The sequence below is a fragment of the Peromyscus californicus genome, unplaced genomic scaffold (genome assembly GCF_007827085.1).
Source record: "Peromyscus californicus insignis strain IS unplaced genomic scaffold, ASM782708v3 Scaffold_6__1_contigs__length_162567912, whole genome shotgun sequence".
NCBI classification, from domain to species: Eukaryota; Metazoa; Chordata; class Mammalia; order Rodentia; family Cricetidae; genus Peromyscus; species Peromyscus californicus.
In genome coordinates, this window is record NW_026294584.1 from 7,820,777 (window position 1) to 7,847,307 (window position 26,531).

At 37.1% G+C, this 26,531-nt stretch overlaps 1 protein-coding gene across 1 annotated transcript in view; it reads right to left on the reverse strand.

The window, feature by feature from the left end:
- The window catches only part of Cacna2d1 (calcium voltage-gated channel auxiliary subunit alpha2delta 1), a 433,805-nt gene that overhangs the window by 39,402 nt on the left and 367,872 nt on the right, over nt 1–26,531 (reverse strand). Inside the window, exons 13-23 of the mRNA XM_052721408.1 lie at nt 25,707–25,785; nt 24,841–24,890; nt 23,540–23,629; nt 19,776–19,853; nt 18,343–18,417; nt 18,009–18,083; nt 13,049–13,120; nt 11,288–11,359; nt 8,444–8,505; nt 1,314–1,390; nt 103–123 (exon numbers count right to left, since the gene is read on the reverse strand). Of these exons, the coding sequence (XP_052577368.1) occupies nt 103–123; nt 1,314–1,390; nt 8,444–8,505; nt 11,288–11,359; nt 13,049–13,120; nt 18,009–18,083; nt 18,343–18,417; nt 19,776–19,853; nt 23,540–23,629; nt 24,841–24,890; nt 25,707–25,785 (751 nt within the window). The remainder of the gene's footprint in view (nt 1–102; nt 124–1,313; nt 1,391–8,443; nt 8,506–11,287; nt 11,360–13,048; nt 13,121–18,008; nt 18,084–18,342; nt 18,418–19,775; nt 19,854–23,539; nt 23,630–24,840; nt 24,891–25,706; nt 25,786–26,531) is intronic.

Genomic DNA, 26,531 nt, shown 5'->3' on the forward strand with positions numbered 1-26,531 from the left:
GCAAATGTGAAGCACAGAGGGTAATACCCAGGAGGAATGGAAATATTAGCGAAAATGCTGTGGACTAAACAGAAAGAAATTGAGCAACAAGAAAATACTTGCCCTTCATTTTTCCCTTTTTTGCTGTAAATCCATCAGAAAGAGAAAGCAGGGAAACAAAAAAGAAGAGGGTAAAGTAAAGGGGTCACAAGCAATATTTTATTCAATGACCGTGAATAAAAATATTGTGCATAGATCAAAGGTCCATTCATGTACAGCTGTAGTCTGGGAAAAACCATGTATTTTGAAGGCTGGAAGTTCTGTTCTGTCAATTTTACTCTCTCCCCTCTCTGTACTGTGGTTATTTCAAGGGTCTGTTTTCGCAAAGTGGTTGATGCAGGTGCAGTACCAATGACGCCAGCTCCAAACAGAAGCACTGACCAATGAGCAAAGACTCACTAGTTACCCCTCCTCCATCACAGAGAAACTAGCTCATGCAAAGTCGCTGGTAAAAGACCATCATACCCATGGAGTGAAAGTGCAAATGTATACTTTAATCTTCCACAATGCAGAAGTGTCTCACACTGCTACAAACAGCAAGGACAGGCAGAGAAAAGATGGAACTAGTAAAAGATATATGTATATATATATATGTATTTTTTTTCTTGAATCCTAACAGAAAAAAAATTTAGGTTGCTAGTAACCATTGAGCGGTGAACAAAAAGTATGATGGTCATTTTGCTTAACTAAATCTAGCCATCAAAAACAAAATAAAACTTAAAAATGACTTGAAATAGGCATTGATGTTATTTACTCCACATTCCAAAGGATGCTTAAAAGTGAATTTATTTGAGTTACTGAGACATTAATTTGGATTATAAAAAGAAAACTAACTGCCAAGCACATTATTCTAGCCAAATGCAAAAAAGACAAAAGAGAGAAAGAAAAGGAAAGATAAGAAAAGGAAGAGCTTTGCTAGCACAGCGCCATGAGCAGAGAGCATGTTGGTATTAGCATGTGAAACATTTCACATCAGCTCACAGACCCTTAAAACGACAGGCACAGAGCACACACACTGCAATGATTCTCTGAGCACATAGCAAGGCAGCAAAGGGTGGTGGGACTGCCAGTGAGACTGGAGTACCTGCTCATATTCTAGCCACGTAGAATATTTCTTGTTCCTTGCATGTTTGGAATGGGTTAGAATCATTGCTGTAGATTTGATAATAATACCTACTAAAATGCATAAGCCTTGGGCATTCCAAAATCTAGGTATGAACGTCTGACACTAGGAGGTAACAAGTAGATCCTGAAGTTGCTTTCACAGTACTTACATCTGGCCTGAGTTATTGTCTCTTCTAGTTTGGCTTTTATATAGTAAAAACTGTAGGTTGGTAATACCAAGGCCAAACTGCAATAGAAACAAGAGAAGCATAAACACAAACAAACAAAATAAAACATAACTTAAAAAAAAAGACATCAAGTTCATGGGAAAATCCAGAGATCTTCCTCATGCGAAGGAGAGGACATGTTACTTTGACAAGAAAATGCATTCAACAAATAGAATTCTTGATCTCCACCTTGCCCAACAGTGCCATCCAGCTCTCTACAGGACAGGGAATTAGAGGCACGGCGGTAATAAGCTACCTAATATAGCCATAAAGAAGCTGAGGAGGAGTGCCTTGAATCCCTGCTATATTTCCAGGTAGTTTCATTCCGTACTCCAGATTTTGACAAAAAAGAAGGAAAATAGGGTTTAAATTTAAACAAAGTAAATAGCAGACCAGCTGGATACACCCTCTTAATTATAAATAATGTTGAATGCTTTGAACCAAACATAATTAAAAACTCAAAATGAAAGAATAACCATTGCTACCACTGCACAATGCACAAAGTTCTCAGAAATTCACAATTTGGAGGGATTAAATACCTACTGTTTCAAAACTCCGGTCTTATGGCAAGATCCCTGTGTCTCCATGTGGACGAACTCTGACCCTTTATAGACATCGTTGATTTCATTCATACCCACTTGAACAACTTACTGCACAACTGACTGACCGTGGACATGCCACATGACCGAGCACATTATTATTAAAGAGGAAGGATTTCTGGAGGTTAATAGTGTGTAAGAGTCTTAAGGCTTATGTAGTCTAACCAAAGGACAGTTCCACTATAATCTTAGGTCAACTTCAGAATGTTTTCATCACAAACTGTGTTAAGCAAGCCTGTTACCCACCTTGTTTGAATGATGGCTCACAAGAAGCTGTCAGATAGGTAACTTTACATTTTTAAATTTCTAATTCATAGAATACCTGATGAGTATATTAGAGCTTTTAATTCAGATTAGGCAGTAGTCAGAAGTAAACTTATTTTCTTCTGTCAGCTAATATACCCATGTAAGACATAGAAATGATAGTTTATCCACATTCACCAAAGAAAATGACCTTTGCTATGCCCTGAATGTAAAAGGAAACCAGTGAGTCCTGGATGCAAGAAATGGGTGTATTTCTAAGATGGTCTATGAAACCATAAACAGAATAATTCTTGGTTAATATGTTTTTTAACATTACCCCAAATATTAGTAAAACACCAGAAAATATATTCCTTTCTAGGAATTTGAATATTGTTAAGCACTTGTAGATCCTTTATGTCATCCCAGTACTCCCCACCCCATCCTGTATCCCCAGATACGGGAATAGAAATCCAAACTATAATTTTATTGCATGTTACTGATAGACAAATATATAATGAAACAAAATAAAAAATTTTAGACTCATCTTCTTATTAATATAAATGTTAAAACTCCCCTGTACAAGTGTTCAAGCATGAGTGTTTACTTTCTAAAATTTAATTTTACAATAAAAATGGCAAAAAGTAGTAGGTACTTGTACCCCTCAGTTCCCAAAGCTTCTGCCACCATTAAGTAATGCATAGACTTTGCTTATGGGAAAAGGTCAGGAAAATAAAATGTTATGCAGAATTAATGAACATTTCTACATTCATTTTATAGGTAACTTCAAGGGGAGGCAGGGATTAAAATTAAAATAAGCAATAATCATTCTGAAAGCAAGATGACCTTTCATGATTCACTTGCCATTAATAAAAGAACAGAATTACTGAGTATTTGAAAACTGCCTCCTACAAATTTCTCTCAAGGGGAATTAGGGGTTTTTATTGCTCCATCAGCATTAATCTTCATCAGAAACTTCTAATTAAAACTGATAACACCATATCATCCGACTGTTAGAGTGTCTCTCTATAAGCTTGAGTTACATGTTATGCACCATCAAAAGTGGTGTAGCAACCCATGGGATTCTCAATGAAAGCTTCAAAATTGGCACATTAAATATATGATGGGTTGCCCTTCGAGACTGATATTGTTACTCATAGCCACAAATCATTCTGTAGAAAAGTAGTTATGTCTATTTCCAAGCCAATCCAACAGTTCTTTCTTCCACATGTTGCAGATTAGATCTTTATCAACATTCCAAGGCAATGATGCTTTTGTATACAAAGACTGCTTGATCTCATAATATGAACCCAATACAACAAGGCTTCTTGATTTCTTCTCAGAGATTAGAGTTTAATAAAGCAAGTGATACTAGATGGATGATAGAGCCAAGGTAATAGTTTTGTGATTCACATAAACCTAGTTAGCTGAATTAAATGGACTATAACAGTTTTCAACTAAAATCATTTATATCCATCAAAGTTGATCTCTTTAGAAAATAGTACATTCCAGTAAACAAAGTCATTATTGACATTTTAAAATATGTTACCTAAGTTCGATCGAAGTTTAAGAAAACAGAAACCACTTGTCTTTGAAATTGGTATTCCATTCATTTAATCAAATGGTATATTTTCAGGCAGAATATGATACTTGTTAGTTATTTGTGAATTTATCTGCATAGACATTAGGACATGCATGTAACTGAGACCCAAGGTAGAGACTTGGGAATGGACTATGTGAGGAAAGCATGCAACGTAAGGAAGCCATGTCTTCTTCAGGGCAGCATGGTGACAGGAGCAGTTAAATGGCAGCAGATAGGCTGGGGTGGAAACGGGTGGTGTCAACATCACCCATAACAGTTGTACTGTAATATTCTGTGAGCAAAGAGTGACAGTGAACTTGAGGAAGAACTCATACTATGCATTGCTCCTGGGTGTTGAAGAAAGAGTCTGAGTGGAGGCCATTTGTGAGACAATGAGACACTCATTATCTACTTGTCAACATTGCAAGCTACAGAAATGATAGGCTGGGCAAGCTAGGCTCATTTATGAAATGGTAGCATGAGCAACCTGGAACCACTTTCTGATTGGGTATAAGACTAGCTAGCTCCACAAGATGAAACCCATACCTGGCACCATTTTGGGGCCAAGAACCTATGAATAAACAGATCATAGGCCCCAGAGGAGAACTTACTATGTTAAATGCATAAAACATTAAGCCAACTACTAGTGACTTATCATTATACCTGTAGATTAATGTATCTCTCAACCCTAATCAGAGACGCCTCTGTTTGCATTAGATAGTGATTAGCACAGAGACCCACAACTGACTTAGATGTAGATGATGAGAGACCAGAAGGCTCACCTATAAATAGGACATCTATATTTCATCTTAAGGCCCAGAGGTCATTGGAGAGGAGCAGATAGTAAGAGCCAGGGGTGGTGAATGACTGCAAGAAAAGAGTGTTTTCTAGGTCCAGCAGCACATATGAACTTAGATTAGTTACAGAGCACGCACAAGACCTGTGCAAACTCAGCCCAGACCAAACCCTAGCATGGAGAAGGGAGGTGAGCACAGAACCCAAGGCCTAGTTATGAGCTATTAGAGATTAATTGCTGGAAAAAGGAAGGGTAAGTTTTCTAAGGGTGTAGACTCTAGAAGACTAACATACTTCAGTGGAAGATCTTACATCCAAGAATATGCAGGCAGCAGACAATGGACTTGATGGGATTATTTTTTTGAAAAAGACACATATTTGGGTGGTTAGGGAGGCAGGGATAGATCTGGGAGGAGTTGGGGAATGGTGAAGGCAATTAAAACATCCTTAAGGAATTAAAAACAATAACAAGACCCCAAAATTAAGATCACTACAAAGGTAGCCTTTTTTTTTTTAACTGAAGTAAAAGCAACTTTCAGAGCTGACTCATTGTCATGGTTAAAAAGATAGTTTCTACACTTTGCTTATCTGAACAACAAAGGTAGGAACCATATTCTCATACAATGCAACCAATACTTGGTTTTATATATATATATTTTGGTTTTTTGAGACAGGTTTCTCTGTGTAGCTTTGTGCCTTTCCTGGAGCTTACTTGGTAGCCCAGGCTGACCTCGAACTCACAGAGATCCACCTGACTCTGCCTCCTGAGTGCTGGGATTAAAGGCGTACGCCACCACTGCCCAGCAAGTTATATTTTTACTTATTAGATTTTTTTTTTGAGACAGGGTTTCTCTGTGTCGCATTGTCTATCCTGGAACTAGCTCTGTAGACCAGGCTGGCCTTGAACTCACAGAGAATTGCCTGCCTTTGCTCCCAAGTGCTGGGATTAAAGGTGTGCAACACCATCACTCAGCAATACTTTGTTTTATAATGACATTGTTTCTTAAGAGACAGAGCTTCCCAGTGTCCTGTACCTTCATGGAGTATTATAAGTTTATTCAAAAACTGAAAGACACTAATAATCAAACTAAATGAGGAAAACCATTACTTGTAATTGTTCATGAACATTATGCAAATATAAAGAGATACCTAGAAGAAAGTTAGATATTACAATCTACTCAGTATATAGAAATGAGTAAAATCATAAAAACAGTAATTCTGGCATTTTTCAGTGACCTAAAATGTAACTAAGATAAACAGAAAAGGACTTGGATGCAATATCTCAAGACAATAGCATTTTATTTTCTTCTTCTACATTCTATTTGTCATCCCAAGAACAACTGGAGACCGCTCCTATTGACAACAACATCAGAGTTTTCAGACATCTCTGGCACCCAAGGCTCCCCTTGTCTGTGTATGATGTTTATGAACTGAGGAGTTGCAAAAGAAATACAACATCAGCAACAATGAAAAGATGTGGCTGAGGCTGAGTCTGTCACAACAAATTAATTAGGATTCCTATTGGTTGGTGATAAATGCATAGTCAAAAGCCACATGAGAAAATTATGACAGAAAATTTGGGGTATAATTTTCTGAATTTGGTAAGATGAAACAGATTTCAAGGGTATACCGTTAAAAATTATTTCTTCACATTGAGACTCTTCAATTTCATATTCATTTAGAAAGTACCTACTATGTACCTCTGTGATATGAGCATGGGATTCTGAGATAAACGAAGTAGCACCTCTCTGCCCTCTTAGAACTTAAGGAAATGGTTGTCAGCAGAATTAAATGTCTTTCTGTAAGCCTCGAGTACACATGTTTGTATGTAAACCCAAATGAGCTTTGGGTGAGGTAAGGGGTAGTAACACAGTATTTAAAATAAATATGAAAATGTCCTTCTAAAGAGTAAGGAAAGGCATCATGTAGCTGAGGAATAAACAGGAGGCTCAGTCTTGGGAAGCAGTCTTAATTTAAAGAGACCAGGAACAAAGACCTTGAAGCACAATGCTAGTAGTGTCTCTGAGGAGAAGCAAGGCTTACCCAGAGGCTGTTCACCTGAGTATTTGAACAGTAAATTCAGAAGGCTAGTGCTGAAGGAGAACAGAACGCTAGAGAACTGATGTGGTATAGTGAATGGGATGCCATATTACTAGGGGATTTGAGTGGAGCTGTACTGAACAAGTAAACTCAAGTGTGATCTTTTTCTGTATTGAGATTAAAAGTAAAAAAGATAGAGGCACACATTTAAGCCGTTGTGTACTTTGGTTGAGAGTTTTCCCTGAACAGAACAGAAGAAAATAAAATCTCACCCGAGAGAAAATGCTCAGGGAACTTATGGGTTTGAGAAGAAAAAAGAAGTCATGAAAAGACATATATAAGCATCCTAAATTGGTTGTGTTGTTGAGATCTCCAGGGCCTCATAAAGGCTGCCTGAGGTTAGCTGACATGCTAGGTTATCAACACTTTACTGCAGTTGTGTCTGGTGAAGTGTGGTGATGGAAATGACTTGGAGAATAAAAAGCTTTTGGTAGATAAAATGTACAAGTTGCAAAAGATGACTCTGAAGTCTGTGACTAAGTAGGAAGTGATGAGCCCCTTAATGGAGGGAAGATGGAGAAATGGAGAGTCATCTCTCTTAATACTACATAAGTGTGGGCTATGGACCTTGTCTGTTTGCCAATGGCTCTTTATTAGTTTGTGAACAACAAACAAAAAAAATGTATAGAAACTAAGGCTAAGCTTTCAGAAAAGAACTTGACAGACTAACTCTAAGTCTGTGTATTGTAATGACAAACAATTGACCTGTTGTTTTTAGTGCATTTTAAGATGTATTTTAGCAAATATATCCTGTTTGACTTTACTCATATAGATATGTCTTATTTAATGGCCACAGAATGTGGATCTCTGGGAATGTAGGAGAGTGAAAGTAAGTCTGTTTTGGAGGAATGAGGAGAGACTATTAAAGTGAAGGAAGACTGGATGGTAAGTGTGCTTTGATGATATGAAATTCAAAAGTTGAATTTTCAAGAAGAAGAGATAATGAGTAGCGAGAAGAAACATTTTACTCCTCCAACGATATGGGACACAGACCAAAGAGAAAGCTCTGAGAAGATTTAAGGCAAGAGAGCAGAATAGCTGGGTGTGGTGGTGCGCACAGTTAATCCCAGCAATCAGGAGGCAGAGGCAGGCAGATCTCTGAGTTTGAGGCCAACCTGACCTATAAAGTGAGCTCCAGGACAGTTGGGGCTATACAGAGAAACCCTGCCTTGAAAAACCAAAGAGAGTGAGGGGGGAGGAGGGAGGGGAGGAGCAGAATAGTTGTCACTGAATTTGAAGAAAGGAGGGATCATCCAGTAGATTATTGAGTACTGGGTTTTCTAGGTTCCAATGTACAGAAAACAGGAGGAATCCAGACATCACTGAACTGTTCAGTGGGGCTAAAGTTATTTTATATCATATATAATGACGAAAAAAGCACACTATAGTTTGTAAACTAAGCTGCAACATTAATGAAAAAAAACTAGACTAAATGGAAACAAAAAAGAAAGTCAATAGAAGTCAGAACTCTAAATTATTATGGGTATACATCAATCTTTAGTACTATTGTCATTAATAAAGCTATCATTCTAAATATTATATTGCTAGCTACTTTCTACCTTTTGCTTTCTGAAAATCAGACTCTAATTAATTTTTGTGCTGGAGGGAGTAATTTTTATACTGAAACTTCCACTAAAAATAGCTAACTAAAATTAAGATTTCATACTAGTTGATTGAAAACTGGCTTTTTTAAGAAAAAAAGGTCCACTTAATTGAACAGTCCTTTACACGAGACAATTACTAATAGAGTTAAGTACCTGTAATCTGTGCCATTGACAGGTGTCCATGTGTATGTTCGATTTCCTTTGTCAATATATCTCTAGAAAGAAAGTTAGACATGGTCATTACAACGCCCCACCCATATGCATTTATAGAAGAGTAAAAACATAATGTCCACCTGGAAATTTTATGGTCACTCAACATCCTTTTTCATAAGCAAATATATTTCTATTATACATTTTTAAAATTTTGATGTGCATGCTTGTCAAATAAAAGTTTGGAACAGAATCAAATACTCAAATGATACAGGTTAGGGATTTATAAGCATAAAAGCTTAGCATTTGGTAACAGAGTACTTTCTTCAAAACTCTGAAATATTTAATTAAAACAAATTAAAAATTTTTTCTTTTGAGACAGGGTTTCTCTGTGCAACAGTCCTAGCTATCCTGGAACTTGCTTTGTAGACCAGGCTGGCCTTGAACTCACTTCCCAAGTGTTGGGATTAAAGGTGTGCACCACCACCACCCTGCTAATTAAAGCAAAATTTAATGACGTGGGACTATAGAATATTAGATAAGGCTCAGATATCAGCCATAGTTGAGCTTGTTTAAGAACGATAGCTAATATGAGGAGGAAAATACACTAGCATTTCTACATCTAGAAGTACAATTATCATCTTACAGATCTTTTTAATGGAACTATCACTATCATGTTGTTATAAATAGATAATTACTCCATCATTGAAGGTTAGAAAAAAACCTATATTCGCTAGGCAAAGTGAAAAATTAAATAAATAGTTCATGGATGTACAATATCTTCTGTGTCGAGAACAACAGTAAATGCAGACTCATTCTTTCTCCTACTAAGTATATTAATTGCACACATGTAGCTTTTAGTTTTTACTCTGAATATTTGCCTTATTAAAGAACAACTGTATTCCTGAAAGAGATGACTATGAAAAATTTCTACAAATCAATTTGAAGCAGATGTTGTGAAAAATATTCAGTAAAGCCCATGTGAGGAGATGCTCTGTAGAAAATAGTTCACATGCTTGGAAATAAAATGACCTGCCACCCAGTGCTGATACGTGTTAATATTCAACTTCTCCATCTCACAGGTGTAAAAAATGGTGCAAAGAAAAGCCAAATGATTTCTTACAAGAAATAATGGGCTTCGCCATTCCCTGACTTATGTCTGAGGACTTCTGATACTCTGAGGAAAACTAAATTAAAACATTTTCATTTAAAAGTTATTATCATAACTTAAATATTCCTGCCAAACTTTACATAAAGTAAAAACAGATCTAATGTTCTTAATGATATCATCTTAAAATCTGTTTTTGTTTGCTCTTATTGTGTTATATTATATTTTATTATTTTATTATAATCCTCAGAAGCCTGTTTGTTATCTAATGAAAGGCAGAAAGGTGGTAGATCCAGATGCGAGGGGAGGGGAACACTGCTCGAAGACTGAATGGACAGTGACTTGGAAGAGGGCAATTAGCAACGTGAAAATGAGAGGAGAGCCGCATAAAGAATGTGAGGGTCAGAGTTCCCGGAACAACACGAGGAGTTGGCAGAACTGTTAAATACTTTACATCCTTGCTTTAGGGAGCAAAGAGTCAAGACCATGGCTAAAGAGAAGCAACTGGAGCGATATTTCAATAAAAATGAAAAATTTAATACCTCCTTTTCTGTTCTGGCAATAGCTACTCATAATTATATCAAAATAAGAAATGATGTGTGCTATTAAAAATATTTAGATCATATGTCCCTGTTGGGGGAAGAGCTACCAAGAAATTAGGGAGAAAAGATGCTCCTACAACCTGACAGGCTTCTGAGTAAAGAATACAAGTTGTATGTGAAAGCTGCAGTTACATTACAGGCACAAAACGTCCCAATCCTATGTCATTTTGAACATTCAAACATGCGAATGTCTGTTTTTAGTCTACAAATGACTGATAATGGATAGAAGAGTATCCCCACATACCCAAAACTCTTCCACTCAGACCTGAAGCAATATTAACTTATTATATATACCAGCGAATAATGAGGGTAGCTGTGTTATCACATGACTTGTTTTCAGATTTAAATGTAGGAAAATTACAAAGGGTATAGAGCAGTGGTTCTCAACCTGTGAGCTGCGACCCCCTCGGGGTCACTAATCAGATATCCTGCATATAAGATATTTACATTACAGTTCATAATAGTAGCAAAATTACAGGTATGAAGCAGCAATGAAATAATTTTATGGTTGGTTGTCACCACAAGTGTATTAAAGGGTTTCAGCATCAGGAAGGTAGAGAACCATGGGCACAGAGGTTTTAAGTAGTGAAAATAGATAAAACACACAGAATACAATCTCTAGGACATCTTTGTACACAAATAATACAATATAACATGTGATATTACCTTAAATCAAATATTACCACATCCCTGGCCCAAAGAGATCTATTTCTTGTAATAAACCATGTAGACACAAAGTGCAATTTTAGGATTTTAGTTTTCACAAGTTTGTATTTATTTCTTGAAGTGTGTGTGTGCATGTGTTTCTGTGTGAGTGCATATGCACATGTGTGCAGGTGCCTGCAGAATTCAGGAGAGGGCACCAGAGCTCTTGGAACTGGGGTGACAGGTACCACAGAGCCTGCCAACATGGAGGTTGGGATCTGAACTCCAGATCTCAATATTAAACAGCAAGCACTCTTACATTGCTGAGCCATTTCTCTAGTGAGATCATATTGTTTGCTATGTAAGAAAAAAAAGCCTGTCCAGTAGATCCATCCCTGTTCCATGAATAGATGTCGTAAGGAACGCCAAGCCATAGCATCGTTATTCTTACTGCATGCTTCCACTCGAGGACAAGCCTTCATCAATTCTTACCTCATCTTGAGATTTGACCAGAGTTCTGAACGTTTTTTCTCCACTTTCTCCATCTATCATTTTATTTCGAATCTAAGAGAAAACGAAGCAATTACTTTATTCCAGGAAACAAACTGACCTCCTGAAGACTATGAAGCCTTTTATTTCAAGGTTTCCCTTATTTCAAGGAAACGAAACAGAATGGCAATGCGGCTGCACTAGCACATGAGATTATTTGGGGTTTTTATGCTGCCACATTGTAGCCATTTTACATTACTGAGCAATAACAAAATGTGCTTATTGAATTTTTCATTAATCAGTAAATTTTGAAGCATGACAGTAATGGAGTCACAATTTTCTTTAAGCTTCTGTCATTTCAGTGGGAAGCAGATACTGTGAAGTAAAAATGTATGTATACTCACAGAGCTAACAGTAATGTGGTCGATTTCAGATTCCTGCCTCACCTAAATAACCAGTTCTTGGCTAGAAGGGTTTAAAATTGTCCTTGATATTTTGCCAATGTTGCTTGTTAGTTTTCCAGACCAGGCCTCACTCTGCAAACCTGGGACTCACTTCATAGACTAGACTGAAGTCAAACTTGCAGGGTTCTTAGGCCCCTGTCTCCAGAGTACTGGGATTACAAAGCCCCACATCTGGCTTGCCCCTTATAATTTACTTTGAATTGTCCTATGCAGCAGTTCTGAAGAATGGCATAAGAATAGATCGGGAATCATAAGGACCTATTAGGATTTCACTTTTCCTAGTGCAGCCCTCTTCCTAACAACTTCCTAACTCCTCAAAAGTAGAGCCAGGCCAAACTTATAGGACAAATGCTCCAGTCTACTGGAAACTCTCAGAATTTCTTTCTACTTGATTTTCACTTTATATATTTCCAGCATGTTACATTTGGGCTTTAATAACTATCAGTGAGTGGACAAATCGGTGAGACCAGACAAAGAAATCTGCAAACTACAGGAGGAATCGAACTTACTTCAAGTATGTTCAGTTTGAAGTCAAAAAGTAAGAAGCGTTAAAAAATAACCCAACTTTACTATGTACGAGATCTTTTTCTTAGCCCTTCTTCATATACCATGTCACTCAGTCAATACACTGAGGGGAAGCAGGCTTTGAGAGACTAAACGGTGACTCAGTGGGACTGAAACCAGACCTCAATCTCATCATCACTCTACCGTTAAGATAACAAAAGGTTTAAAGAAATCACCTAACATGTTCCAGCTCTCACTATGCCACACTCGAGAGTAATGATCAACTTAATCATTTCTATTTTTTCAATTAAATAACTATCGTTACTATTATGAACCACCCCGGCAGAAGAAGTGGCATGTGACTTTGTCACTGAAGTAAAACAGAAACATGTTAAGTATCCTCAGACAAACATGGCAGCTGCTCTCCTCACATGTTCTTCATGTAGATGGGTGGCTGGAATCCTTCCAACTTCTCTTTCAACTGCATAGCACGTCTGTCTCTACAAATTCTATTAAAATTATTGTAATTTCTGCACATTTAAAATCACTCTCCCTTTGGAGTGAGCAAGGCAACGGAAAACATGTAAGGCCACACTTAACCTGAAATATCCATTCTTTACCAGGATGAGTTACTGGAAGAAGACAGCCCAGGAACTTTAATGAGAAAGAACACACCAGTGTGGGTTGGAGACAGCCAGACATAAACCATTGCTCAAAAATGGTTTGTGGGATGGGGAACACAGGCTCAGGCCATGTGTCTGCACAGCTTCGTCCCACTACACACACTCTCACTCACCTCCACTTTAATGTCATTCTCTAACTCTGCATCGAGGAAATCCAGTGTGACTGGCTCCTGAGATTTGGGGTTCTACACAGAAGACAATAATTAAGGACATACGACATTAGAAGGCATCGCTGTGCACAGAATAGCTTGAAGAGCATTCAGTATGAATGGATTCTATAAGTTACTTACCCTCTCTCAGAGCTAGGCATTGAGTTTTAAGTGCAACAGACAATTGTCATCAGTTATCAACTGAAGGCAGCAAGGGGCTGGGAACAGAACCCGTGAGTTCCTAAACACTCTTTCCCATGCTAACATCCACTGCCTGTTCTAGTGGTGTGTAAGGGAGCCCACTGTGGAACACAACAGTATTTATTTACATCTCAGTGGCTGCTATTAGCCTGCTAAATTCACCTCATTTGGTGTGATTCTAATTTCTCAAACATTAAATGAGGCCATAGACAAGTGGATAGACAAATACCTGTTTCCTTATAATTCTTGCTACATCATCTAGCATGTCATATTAGAGTTCTAACACTTAGTAGAATAAAAGATTCTACTTAAAAGATTTCAAAATGATTAAAAACTTCAGAAGACAGAAATTAAAAAATTTGTTAAAAAGTATCATTCAAATCTGGCCAAAATTAGATACTAGTAATCAATGCAGCCTATGTTTGGTTACTTGCAAGTGTCACAGGGATTTTACCAAGAGCTTGCCACTGTTTCAAACACCATGCTAAAGGGATATGCCTCCTCCCACACTAGAAGCAGACAAGAATCTGTCCAATTAGTGTACCTTGTTTAGATGAAGAATGACACGATATACGACACACGGAATATATTTATTTTATAATCATGAAAAATTCCTCATTTCAGGGAATATTCATATTTTTAAAAATCAGAATTTCAGCTCTTCATGATGTTTGATGAATAAGAACTCTTCAAATGGCAATTTGTAAAATACTCTCCCTGCATCTTTTGTAGGGGTAAGGAAGCAGAGGACTGAGTCCAGGACCTCATGTTGGCTCAGCAAGCACTCTACCCCTGAGACCCAGTACCCAACCTTGCCTTTTATAATTGAGAAAATATTCATTTCTTTAGAACTCTGTATAATCAGAGTTTCTATACTACTGAAAGAAAGTATTGGGTTTTTCAACACAATACACTATTGTTTGAACAGCTTTTGTTCTGGGAGCAAACATTTCTTTGAAATGTAGATGCAACATGGAAATAAAAGTCAATATTGAGAATTTTCTTTACTCCACGAAACTTGCAACTTTCCTAACAAAAAGACACAACAAATGTTCTACAAACACTACTGTATAAACATTCAAATTAAGATGGAAACCAATGCAAAACAAACTCAAGACAATCAAATGGTAAAATGAAATCAGAAGTAGGAATATGTCTCTTACATGCAATGGATAATGCATAGCATGACCAGCCCCAAACAGCATGCAGGGGGGAGCCATTATCAGGAGGAATTGGCAATATGCAGATCATGTCCCAATCCAACATATAAAGACAGAGAAGAAAATGAAATCATAAAAGAAATTGTCAATGCATCACTTGTATTTATAAATGGCAACCGAGCAAAACATTGTTTTAGAAAGATCCTTCGCTTTTATAAGAACTAGAAAATTGAAAAAAAAAAGTCTTCTAACAAGAAAACAGCAACCTGGGCTGAAGAAATCTATTTAGTCTCATGGTCTCTGAAATCCCACACAAAGAAAAATTAAGTATCTAGAATATCTCATCAGCATGAATTTCAGCTAGCATAGTTATTAAGGGCAGTATGTGATGTTAACAAAATTTAAATTTGTAACAATTGTGAGTAAGTATTAATATAATGCCTCAGATTTCAAAAACATTTCCCCCAATTAAGAAGTCTTATGTGGCTGCTAGTTTGCCATTTAGAGTTTGCATAGAATAAAAGAAAATCATTATTAAGGTTGCTTATTTTTAATTACTTAATATTTACATGCAATATTTGGTATTGTGGTAAAAATAAAATTCACCAAAATGCACCTGATAACAAAAATTATAATTTAAGGTATTACAAAAGTAACATGCAAACAGAAAAACAAAATATTTTCCTAGTTGAGAAAGGCATATACATCATCGTAACCTCTACAGGGACCAAAAATGGTCCTAAGACTTTAAGATGATGCAACACAAGACTCAGATTACAGCAGAGTTCTAGCTCTGTGAGAGAACTAAAGCTTCACTAGTTCAAATCACTACACTTTTGACAGATGGGGAAGCTTACAATGAGAATTTTCAAGGGTGGAACATAGCATCAATACGTATGTTTCCCAAGTGGAGTACAGATGAAAATTGGTATAACTCACTGCTTGACAGATGAAAAGAGCGGTGTACTGCTCAAAGAGAAAGTGCTGGCGACAACAGGACCAGATTATAACTCAGTCCCACTGTCCGTACTTAAAGATCACTTAACACCATGCTGTCTCTCCAGATAAACACTACCATGTGTTTTAAAGGAAATAATAGGCTTACACAGAAATCTACAATGATTTTAAATATTTTTCTAACATTGTGGGTCTCTCTGAATAAGTTCTAGAAATATCCTCTTATGGTGAATGCCTTCCTCCTACATGTATCTGTAAGTGATGTGTGCCTAAGGACTATATGAGCACATTGCCCACAGAAACCAGAGCTGGAATTGCTGATGGCTGTGAGCCACAATGTGGTCCTGGGACTTACACCCCGGTCACCTAGAAGAGCAGCTAGTGCTCTTAACCACCTTGCTGTCTCTCCAGCACCCAAAATTCCACTTTTAGAAATTAAAAAGACAAAACAAAACAATTTGGCTAAAAATTCTTATTTATGGAAATCACAACATAGGAATCATGACTTTATTTGCACTAAGAAATCAATTTCACAAGCAAACTGTTAGGAAAATATAGATATGATATTAATTTCACCAATTTAATAACAAATCTCTTCAGGAGCCATTTCATTCTGATTATTCTGATTAACATTATTATTAGATCCATTTCCTTTGCCATCTTTCAGCCAGTGCACACTCTTTACCATAATTAGCACACTTTGCCCCAGCTCACTGAGAAGAGAAGTTCATTTTTGCCTCATGCTCTGGAAGCCTGGCGTCAGGAAAGGCGCTTGCTCTTAGAAGCTTTGAGAATAGAAGCTTGATCTCAACCTGATTTAGCCAATTTGAAAGCGCGGCTGTCTACCTCATTCACAGTTACCTGAACGTTGGGTCTCCTTTTTCTTAAGTTAATTGTTGGTATGCCTACACCAATAGGCTGAAGCAACAGAGAAAGAGTAGCTCATTATCCTACACATCACCATTATAAGAACTCTATCCTGCAGTCAATTTTAGGCAGCCATTTCCTTGACAAGAAACAGAACAAATGATGTATTCACGGCTCCAAATATTTGTATCATAGAGTCCATGACAACAAAACAAAACAAGACAGCAACAAACCCGAAACTATTAATGGTAGTAAAGTCATTTTTTTTTTAAAGAAACTGTTCATTTTTGTCCTGGATTTTCCTTAAGAATATAAAAATTGAAGAGTGGGAGAGATAGTTTGTCCTGGATAAATTGTCTTGGCTGCAATAAAAAAAAAAGATTAAAAAATAAAAATTGTTGAAATGTACATGATACAAATACATAAAATAAAAAATTGGAAATGGCCCCTGGAAATCCTACTGTAGCAATCCTGCCTTGGTGATAAATTCGTAAATGAAGGTTGGGCCTTTTAGAGGTAGCTAGGCAATGGCGGCAACAGCTTACAATGGGGTTAGTACCTCCGTAAGGGAAACCAAAGAGATCCTTTGCGCCCTTGGCCCCTCTGCCATTGCGGTTAGAGGGAAAAGCTGTCTGCCAAGGAGGAACATACACTGATCCACTCATGCTTTAGTCCTGCACTCCTTACCTCCTTAAAAAAGGTGCAAAAAGTTTCATTGTTTAGGAACATACCAGTCTTTGCATTTTTTTAAAAAGTTACCATAGCAGTCTGAATAGACTGTAATAAACATAATAGGGTATTATGAAATCATGAACATTTGAAATTTGACCCTTTGTCATCTAAAAGAATGAAGTTAGTGGTATCTATTAATTAAAGGAGAATTCAACCATAGCACCAGATTTATTTTGAATATTGATTTCTAAGACATCAATTACACACAATTTTCTATATACTTAGCATTTATCAGAATTTATCAAAATAGTAAATCTAATAAGCTAATCTGGTTCTTTTAATGTAAGAAATAAAAACCTATGGAGGAAAAATCAGGATAGATAATTCATTATTTGTTAAAATGTGGTCATGGAGCGACATATTTTGAAAAAAAATGACTATTCCATAGAGAAAAAATGCACAAAAGATTTGTGACTAGTTTACTGATGTTTTGGACCATCCCTGCAGAGCTGTCTACACATTACAAAATTATACTGAAATATTTTGTGATAATACTATAGTGCCAGGAAGAAATCATGTGACATTGACCTGGTTAAATCCTAACATTTGCATGTGTCATTAGTTCAACTTGTTCAATAATAATGGTCACTGGAGCTAGAACTTACTTTCAAATACATACATGGATAGCTGATGAAAGAATTAGGTTAACATTGACAGTTCCAGACCTCCATTACTACACTGGCCCTTTCTATTTATCATATATTCTCCGGAGCAATGCCCTCTTTGAGCCTTAAAGTTGCAAGTGAGATGCATGAAAACGAGATTCAAAAGGTGATAATGGCTGTCTGAGAGAAGAATAGTAGTTAAGATAACTTGGTAAGAGAAAATGAAGAACGCTTTCAGATTTTCATAGGTTGTCATCAGTGGCCTTGCCCTCTCTTAAGGGAGGCACAGGGCACTGTTCTTTTATCTGTAATGTTACAAAGAGATTTCCAAGCTACAATCCCATTATTGTTAGTCAGTAATTATACCAGACACTAGTAATGATAAACAAATTATATACATACCTTTGGCTGAAGATTTGGATGCAATAAGACGTAACCATTGGGATCGATGGCAAAATAGTAGCCATTGGGGCACAGCTGGAAAGGAGAAACCAGCTTAGAGATTCCTCAGGCACAACCAGAACCCACGTTAAACATTTTAACAGTTACTCGGTACAAGTCTTGGAGCACAGAAGGAACAAACCTAGTGTCTTCATATTTTAAAAAAGCTTTTTAACCTTAACCTCTTTTGCTCGATTAACCCCATGTATCTCATGCTCAAGAGCTTTATGGACGAACTGTACTGGTCCATAGTTTGGAAAGAGGAAGTGTAGTCAAAGGATAGACGGCATCTTACTGTGAAGCGTGGTGTCAATCTCTTAATATCGTCCAGAGACACATCCACGCCCATCACACCGAGAATCAACTGGTTCTAAAAGAGGATGGCAAAGTTAGTGCATTTTCTACCAGAAACTGTTTCTACAAAATGTACCCTTTTATTATGGTAATGAATGAGTTCCACATTAGTGCAAACACAGAACACACACACACACACACACACACACACACACACACACACACACACACACACACGGGGGTTCTATTGGTGTCAATTTACAAGGACTCTTAGCTTTCACTGTTTTCCACAACTTTATCATCCCAATTACTTAACTTAGATGAAATATTAATGACTAAACCTAAATCATAAAAGGTATGAAAATTTTATTAAAGAAAATAGTTGGGTCAATAACTATGGTCTGTTGCTATGAACCAATCCTAGACTGAATAAAACCAGTAAATGAAAAACAATCTGATGGATAGGCCATACTAAGAATTTTAAAACATGAGAAGGAAAGACATAGAGGATTACACTGCTTTGAACTTCAATATTTAGACCTCACAAGTATTTAATTTGTCAATGGCCCTTAAAAGTGAGACCCAGGGCTTTGTAGAACTCCCTTGCTAAGATGAGGCACTTCACTGAAATTTGTAAAACTTAAACAACAGTACTCAAGTGCAACAAACCTCACTGAATTACAAACCAGAAGTTAATATTCTTTTAATCCACCAATAGCACCTGCATTATAAGCCTTTAGTATTAAAAATAATTTCTATAGTCTTACATTCATTCTTAACTATGCAATTCTATTTTCAAGTCAAAAGTATTTAATAAATAATAAACATAATATATATATGAATTGCCTTTAACAATCAGTTACAACTTTCAAGTAGATAGCTTCTTGTATTGATATTACCAAAACTATAAAAATTGAATATTTTAATGAAACTAATTTTTCATTGTATTGTAAAAAATAGAGCAAGATACTGATTAGATCCATAGGTTATTATAAAAAAGCTATTACTTGGGAATTTGAAAGCAAGGATTCAATAAACATATATTTCTGCACCTGATTCAAAGATAACCATGGCTTTGGTTAGTCTCTTTTCCCCCTGAATCACACGAATGTCTCAAGCACATTTTAAAACGTGGGCTCCTCGTGATGCTATTGTGCGTTTATCATGGTGTTCCTTGCAGTCTGACTTCCTGACTTTCTCATCAGGTCACAGTTAGACCAAGTGAAGCCGAGTTCCGACTCTCGGGCCACAAGGATTGACCTTCAGTTCCCTTTCCCCAGGTGGTTATCATGTGGACAGCTGTTACCAGTGGCCCCTAGCCTCACAGGACAATTACATCTTAGGTATCTCCTTATAGAAATATCTTATCCACATGGAGTTTCAACGTCATAGTTTATCATGTATTGTTATTAATTTTATCAATTAACTTTTAACCTTCAAGTTTGTCTTATTTTCAGATTGGCCAGTGACATTGAAGACAGGCAGAGTTCCAGTAATGACAAGTCCCAGCTCCTAAAAATAGACGGAGAGAAAAGGCCAATGAAAGTGACATTTTGAACTTTGTCCTACTGAATCAGCCTTTGAAACTGGAAACTTCACTTTGTACTTATCTTGTAAAGAGTCACAAACCTTAACAACTAATTTAGATTCTCTATAAAGGGAATTTTAAAAAAAAATCAATGAAAATTTCTTAGAAATAATACTTATTAAGCAGTTTTGCAACATTGAATAAGAATTGTGAATAAAATAAGGCCAACGTACATAAATGTAACTGTAACATTCCAGTAACTCTGCTCATATTTACATTTCTTCCACAGTGATAATTTATTTAATACCAGGTGCCTCCACAAGAGGACTGTCATTTAAATAGTACTTTAGATTTGCTGAAAGCTATTTTCTGTAGCTTCATTCACAATTTTAAGCCCTAAATCAAAAGTGTCATGCCATATCACAAATGTCTAGCTGAATGTTGCGGTACATAGAAGAAACATGCTATTGATGGTGCCTTTGTAGAATAGTCTAGGTGAGTACTGTGATGTTTAGATTTTGTTTTTGTAGCCTCCAAATGAAGGCTATCTTAAACTAGACTCCAAGGATATTCTTTGTTCCAGGCACTGTGCACGCTTTCCACAGACTAGAATGAAAACATAAGGGTCTCGCCTCCTGGACTGTGGTACTTATCTTTTTTTTTTTTTTTCTTTTTTTTTTTTTTTTTTTTTTTTTTAAATTTATTTTAATTTATTTTGCAATACAATTCAGTTCTACATATCAGTCACGGATTCCCTTGTTCTCCCCCCCTCCCGTCCCCCTCACCTTCCCCCCAACGCCCCCACCCCCCCATTCCCATCTCCTCCAGGGCAAAGCCTTCCCCACAGACTGAGGTCAACCTGGTAGACTCAGTCCAGGTAGGTCTAGTACCCTCCTCCCAGGCCAAGCCAAACAATCCTGCATAGGCCCCAGGTTTCAAACAGCCGACTCATGCAATGAGCACAAGATCTGGTCCCACTGCCTGGATGCCTCCCAAACAGATCAAGCCAATCAACTGTCTCACCCATTCGGAGGGCCTGATCCAGTGTGGACCCCTCAGCCATTGGTTCATAGTTCATGTGTTTCCATTCATTTGGCTATTTGTCCCTGTGCTTTATCCAACCTTGGTCTCAACAATTCTCGCTCATATAAACCCTCCTCATTCTCGTTGATTGGACTCCCAGAGCTCCACCCAGGGCCTAGTCATGGATCTCTGCATCCAGATCCCTCAGTAGTTGGATGAGGTTTCTAGCACAACAATTAGGGTGTTTGGCCATCCCATCACCAGAGTAGGTCAGTTCTGGCTGTCTCTCGACCATTGCCGGCAGTCTGTTGTGTGGGTATCTTTGTGGATTTCTGTGGGCCTCTCTAGCACTTTGCTTCTTCCTGTTCTCATGTGGTCTTCATTTACCATGGTCTCCTATTCCTTGTTCTCCCTCTCTGTTGTTGATCCAGCTGGGATCTCCCGCTCCCCCAAGCTCTCTTTCCCTCGACCCTCGCCTTTCATTACCCCCACTCATGTCCAGGCTGTTCATGTAGATCTCATTCCATTTCTCTGTCATTGGGCGATCCCTGTGTCTTTCAGGGTGGTACTTATCTTAAACATAGCAACTCTTCCTGTCTGCCTTTATCTATAAAGAGCCTTGCTTCATCTTCCAAAGGAAACAGTCTCTCTATGACATCGCACTAGTCCTGTTTCTTTCCTCTACCCAGACTCTCTAAAGGTGAGCCGGTGTTTGTATTATTTCTTCAGTGAACCCAGTGCCCCTAAATTTGCTAATGTATGGCTTTATGTGGTTCACCCTTCCCATGAATTGTAGAAACATGGCTTGTTCTTACACTCAGCTAAAATGTCTCCATTTTTTAACTGCTCCCTGCTGCAATTATATAACCTCTTTCTTTTAAAGTGCCAAAGCTCTTCAAATTCTTCATGTCACAGTAGTTATCAAATTTGTTCTTGAAATACTGTATGTTCCCTTCCTAATAAACTGCTGATTTGACTGACGTGCATTCTGAACCCCATGCATGCAGTGGTTCTAAGTGATGGGTCATTTATTTTCAAATCAGTAAAAAGAATGCTCTCTGTGTCCTCTGACCATCTAACTTACGTAGAAAGTTTTTTTTTTTTAACATCTTGTTTCAGCTTGTAAAGTAGAACATTTACAATCAGCATTTCCTCCCAGTGTTATTTGTGTTATCAGTGAGAACCTTGCCAGCAATGCAGACACTCTGGTTAATGAACTTCTGGTCATAGGAAATTCAGCAGGGCCTAACTATTGACTCCTATCATGTGCAATCCTGTGATGGATTTGAACAACTGAAACATCTTGGTCATGGCTAAAGATGACCATGTGACCTTAAGTAAATAAGTAACGTCAAGAGGGAACACTCACAGTCATTTTCTGGGGCTTGAGGTAAGCAAACTTCCCTTTATCGCTCTTAGCATGCGAGACTGCTGTTAATAGTCCCTACTTTTCCTCTAACTTCCTGTATGTGTTTATTTTGTAAGTACCAAGTGATAAGTCATCCTAACGGGTTGTATTTTGCTCTTCGGTTCATCATTGCACTCAGAGAAGCAGCAAAAGGCATTTCACTGGGCTCCGAGTAGGACAAAGGGCATTCATTACTGCATCAGCGTTTATTCTTAGCTTTGCGTTTAGACTCTCCAGGAGACGGTAAATCTTTGGTAAATGACCTAAAAGTCCTTACATTCAGATTTGGAATATGAAACAATCTTAGGTATTATTAAGTTTTAATAACTGTATCATAAAGTAAAAATAAATTAAAACAGGATTTCTCAGCTTTTCCCATATTGACAAGTTGGGCCAGATAATTTTGTGCTTTGTGGTAAACGGGGCCAGTTGATGTATTTGGGATGTTTAACACCAGTCTAGGGTACTATCTGTTATACGCCAGTGGAAGCTCTTCACCACTCTGTGCTTGACAAAAATGTCTTCATACATATCCAAATATGAAGGAAAAAGCAGTTGGAAATTACTGCTTAACACATGATGGGTGCTTGTGGTAAGGTGCCAGTGGCACTATAGAGAACCTGCTATACCTGTATTTCCTCACAGCAGATTTGGTCACCTGGATGTAATGCTTCCATAAGAATGTCTAAGTCGGAACTTAAAGCCGAGAGTCTATATGAAGGTGATTATGCCCATGCTGATTTAAACATGGTGTCAGAGTTTGATAGCTCTAAGTGAATGCACAAACTTTTGAGTTTGCAGAAGTCTGGTTGCAATGGTGGAATGTGTTGTACATACAGTTAACAACCGACGGATGTTTAAAAATTTAAAAATATGTGTTTCAAAATATCTGTTCAAAATATGGAGTACTTGGTTACTACTCACATGACATTCAGCATTATTTCCTTTTATTAAAATATCAAAAAAGTTACTGAAATTCCCATATACTCTACATTCTAAGTTAGAAAACTGTTCTTTTTGGGTGGATCAAGAATAGCCTATACCTTTACATGTACGACTTTACACTAATGCAAATCTAGGATTTTCTAAACACTTTCCAAGACCTAGCTGAGAAATTTGCAAAGGAATGAATTTTGGAAAGGATTCAGAGAAGAGTAGAAGGGAAAGGTCGCTGGGAGAAGAAAGGTCAGCTCGGCGTTCCTGCTAGGACAGCTTCGGGCTGAGAAGGCAAACTCTTACCAGCGCATCCAAATACACGTTTGTCCACTGGACTTGCTTTGCTTTGTCTCCTGCTAAAACCATGGGTCTTCCCAGAACGTCTAGATATTCCTATGTATACAACAGAAAGGTGGTAAAACATTGACAAAAAGAACAAGAAACCAGAGATACTATGTTTAAAAATAACCTTCAAACGGAAAAGTTAAAGACTGAAAATGAACATGGAACCAAATTATTAAGAGTATGCATGTATGTCCTACTTGGGGAATTCCATAATTTTGATCTTATTTCTTAAATGGTATGTTCATATACATTGGATCAATAACACCTATTTATAGAATTTATCTTCTCCAGCTTTTTTTGTAGTACTAATCAGAACATTGTTCCTTAAAGTACAGCCAGTGATAAGTGAAATATGTTCATTATGAATTGCTTCATGTTGATCTAAACTATTTAAGGCTCCATGATTTATGTGTGAAATTGCATAAATTTGAAATGATAAAGCAGCCACATACTTGCTTTCACATAACAGATTGTTTGGATGAAATTCAAAATTGCATTTAAACATATCAAAAAGTAACTGAACTCTGTGCCAAATGCAGACATGAGCCTTACATTCAGTGCTGTTTCATCTCAACATGCAGCGTGGTCAGCGTGCACTTCCACGGAAGCCCTGCTATTCACGGTCAATTTTCACAGCTATTTTGTACATTATTGCTAGTGGTTCAAATTGAGCAAAGATCTTTAAATCGTAATTCATGAACATTTCAAAACGAAAAATATTTAAATTAAAATAGCTGAATTCTACAAAATGTTATGCAAAGAGTATGCTCCCCCCTCAAAGGAATGGTGTTAAAAAGTCATCTTATTGTAGCTTTAATTAAATAAATATGTAAATAGACCTGTAGGAATCTGTGGGAAAACTCAAGTCCTATGTAGGGCTTACATCACTCGCCCATAATAATTACTGTTTAGTGTTTTATATGGCTGAGAAAGTCATGTGACTTAAAGTTGAGAAAAATTTCATGAGATTATTAATAAATTTTATATTACTCATTTTCTATGACCTTTTTAATTTCCAAGAATAACAAGCTCATAATTATAGATATATGTTTACCTAAGTTTTAGATGTTTAAGATTATAAAACCAATAAATACCACATTAGCCAGCATTGTATACAAAAAAAGTTATATATATCTTTTTTTCTACATTTAATTATTTTCTTTAGATTGAACTAGTTAAGCTAGGAAAATATATTTTTATTTCCAGGAAAGTAATCTTAAACTTTGAAAAAAAATTTAAGTATTTTTAGACAACCATACCTGAGTGTTGATTCTTATTGCTCCAATGGAGGGAATTTCATAATAATAACCTAAAATGTATATACATATTATAAATTATAAATATTACACTTATAAATCAACAAAAATTGCCTTATGTTTTTTAATAGGAGGAAAATGTAATTTTCCTTCTAACTTGAGTAAGTAAATAAATAATATAAAGATTTGTATTAAACTATAAATACAAATGTTAAATTGAGAAAAATATTGATTAGTGAATATTGTCAACAACTTTTGAGAATTTATGATAAATTTTACTGAGTGTCTTAGGTAGTATAAAATAACTGTTGTCCTCTACAAAGCCGTAAGGAAACTAGAGCTATTAAACTCTTTTTCACTAGATCAACTATTAAAGGTACAGATACAAACATAATTCTCATATGCATATGTTTTCCTAAACGTAGGTTTTGGAATGCATGCAGGTTCTCTTTTCTGCTATAATGTAACATTTATTCTTCAAAAGACTTTCTTTTTTTCTGAGTACAAAGGAAATAGTTCACTGCATGAAATTTGAATATTGAGGAAAAGTATGAGATTGTTTTCAAAAACAGTAATTCAGTCATTTAGAGAAAAATATGCACAAATCTGCTCTACATCATTAGGTCTCATGCAGCCTTTCATCAGTTCACAGGTTCAGGTTCAGATATTTGAGTACATTCTAATGCACTGCCAATCTCAGCTTGTTGTGCTTTTTCTTTCCTAGAAAGCAAGTTCAGAATCTAATCTGTATTCCCTACCTTTTAAAGTTACTACTTCACATTATTTTAAGTGTGAGTAAAGACCTAACAATAATTATCAAAGTATTTTATCTTCTAATAAAACATGCTCAAGTGAAACATATATATTACCTTTATTCTCACAAGCCATCCACTGAATAGGTCCTCTGTCATAATTATGTTGACCAACAGAAAACGTAAACACACGGACCTAATAAATTGAAAAATTGGTTGTGTCAAATTCAACTAAACAGCAAAGCAAAATTGCTGAAGCAGAAACAAATAAAATCACATTCAGGCAGTGAAATGAAAAAAGCAAGACAAACCTCGAGGCCTGTAAAGGATTTGAGGAGGCACAAAATGGAAACCAGAGTTTCCAGCTGCCACAGAGGAATCAGCACCATGGTGTCCTGCATCAAGTCTCCAAGCTCGGTACCAGGACACTGACTGTGGTCTCCTTTGTAGAAAGTGCCTCCTGCAGGAGCAACTCAACTCCCCCTTCCCGCCTGATTAAACATCTCACCTAGCTATCCAATCACAGCAAAGACATCTCTCTATCACAAAGGTAATTGGCAATGCAAAAGAATCTAAGAGCTCGTTACACCTGCGGTGACTGGAGGCGAGTCCATTTCAAATTGTGGTAATACTTAGGGTTGTGCTCTAGTATCATGGACTTACTGGGAAAGGTGGCTGACCAGGGTAGATATTTAAGCTGCTATGATTTTTTGTATGTTTGTTTGTTTTTCAGTACTTCATATGGAGTGGCCACTGTGAGTGCCTGGGGGCAGGCTGTACCATGCACTGTGTGCACACTTGTGGAGGCCAGAGGTTGGCACCAAGTGTCTTCTTCAGGTTTCCACCTTAGTTTGGGGAATGGAGGTCTCTCCCTGACCCTGAGGCTCACTGTTTGGCTGGACTGGCTGTCCACCAAGCCCCTGAGGACTCCTTTCATTTCCG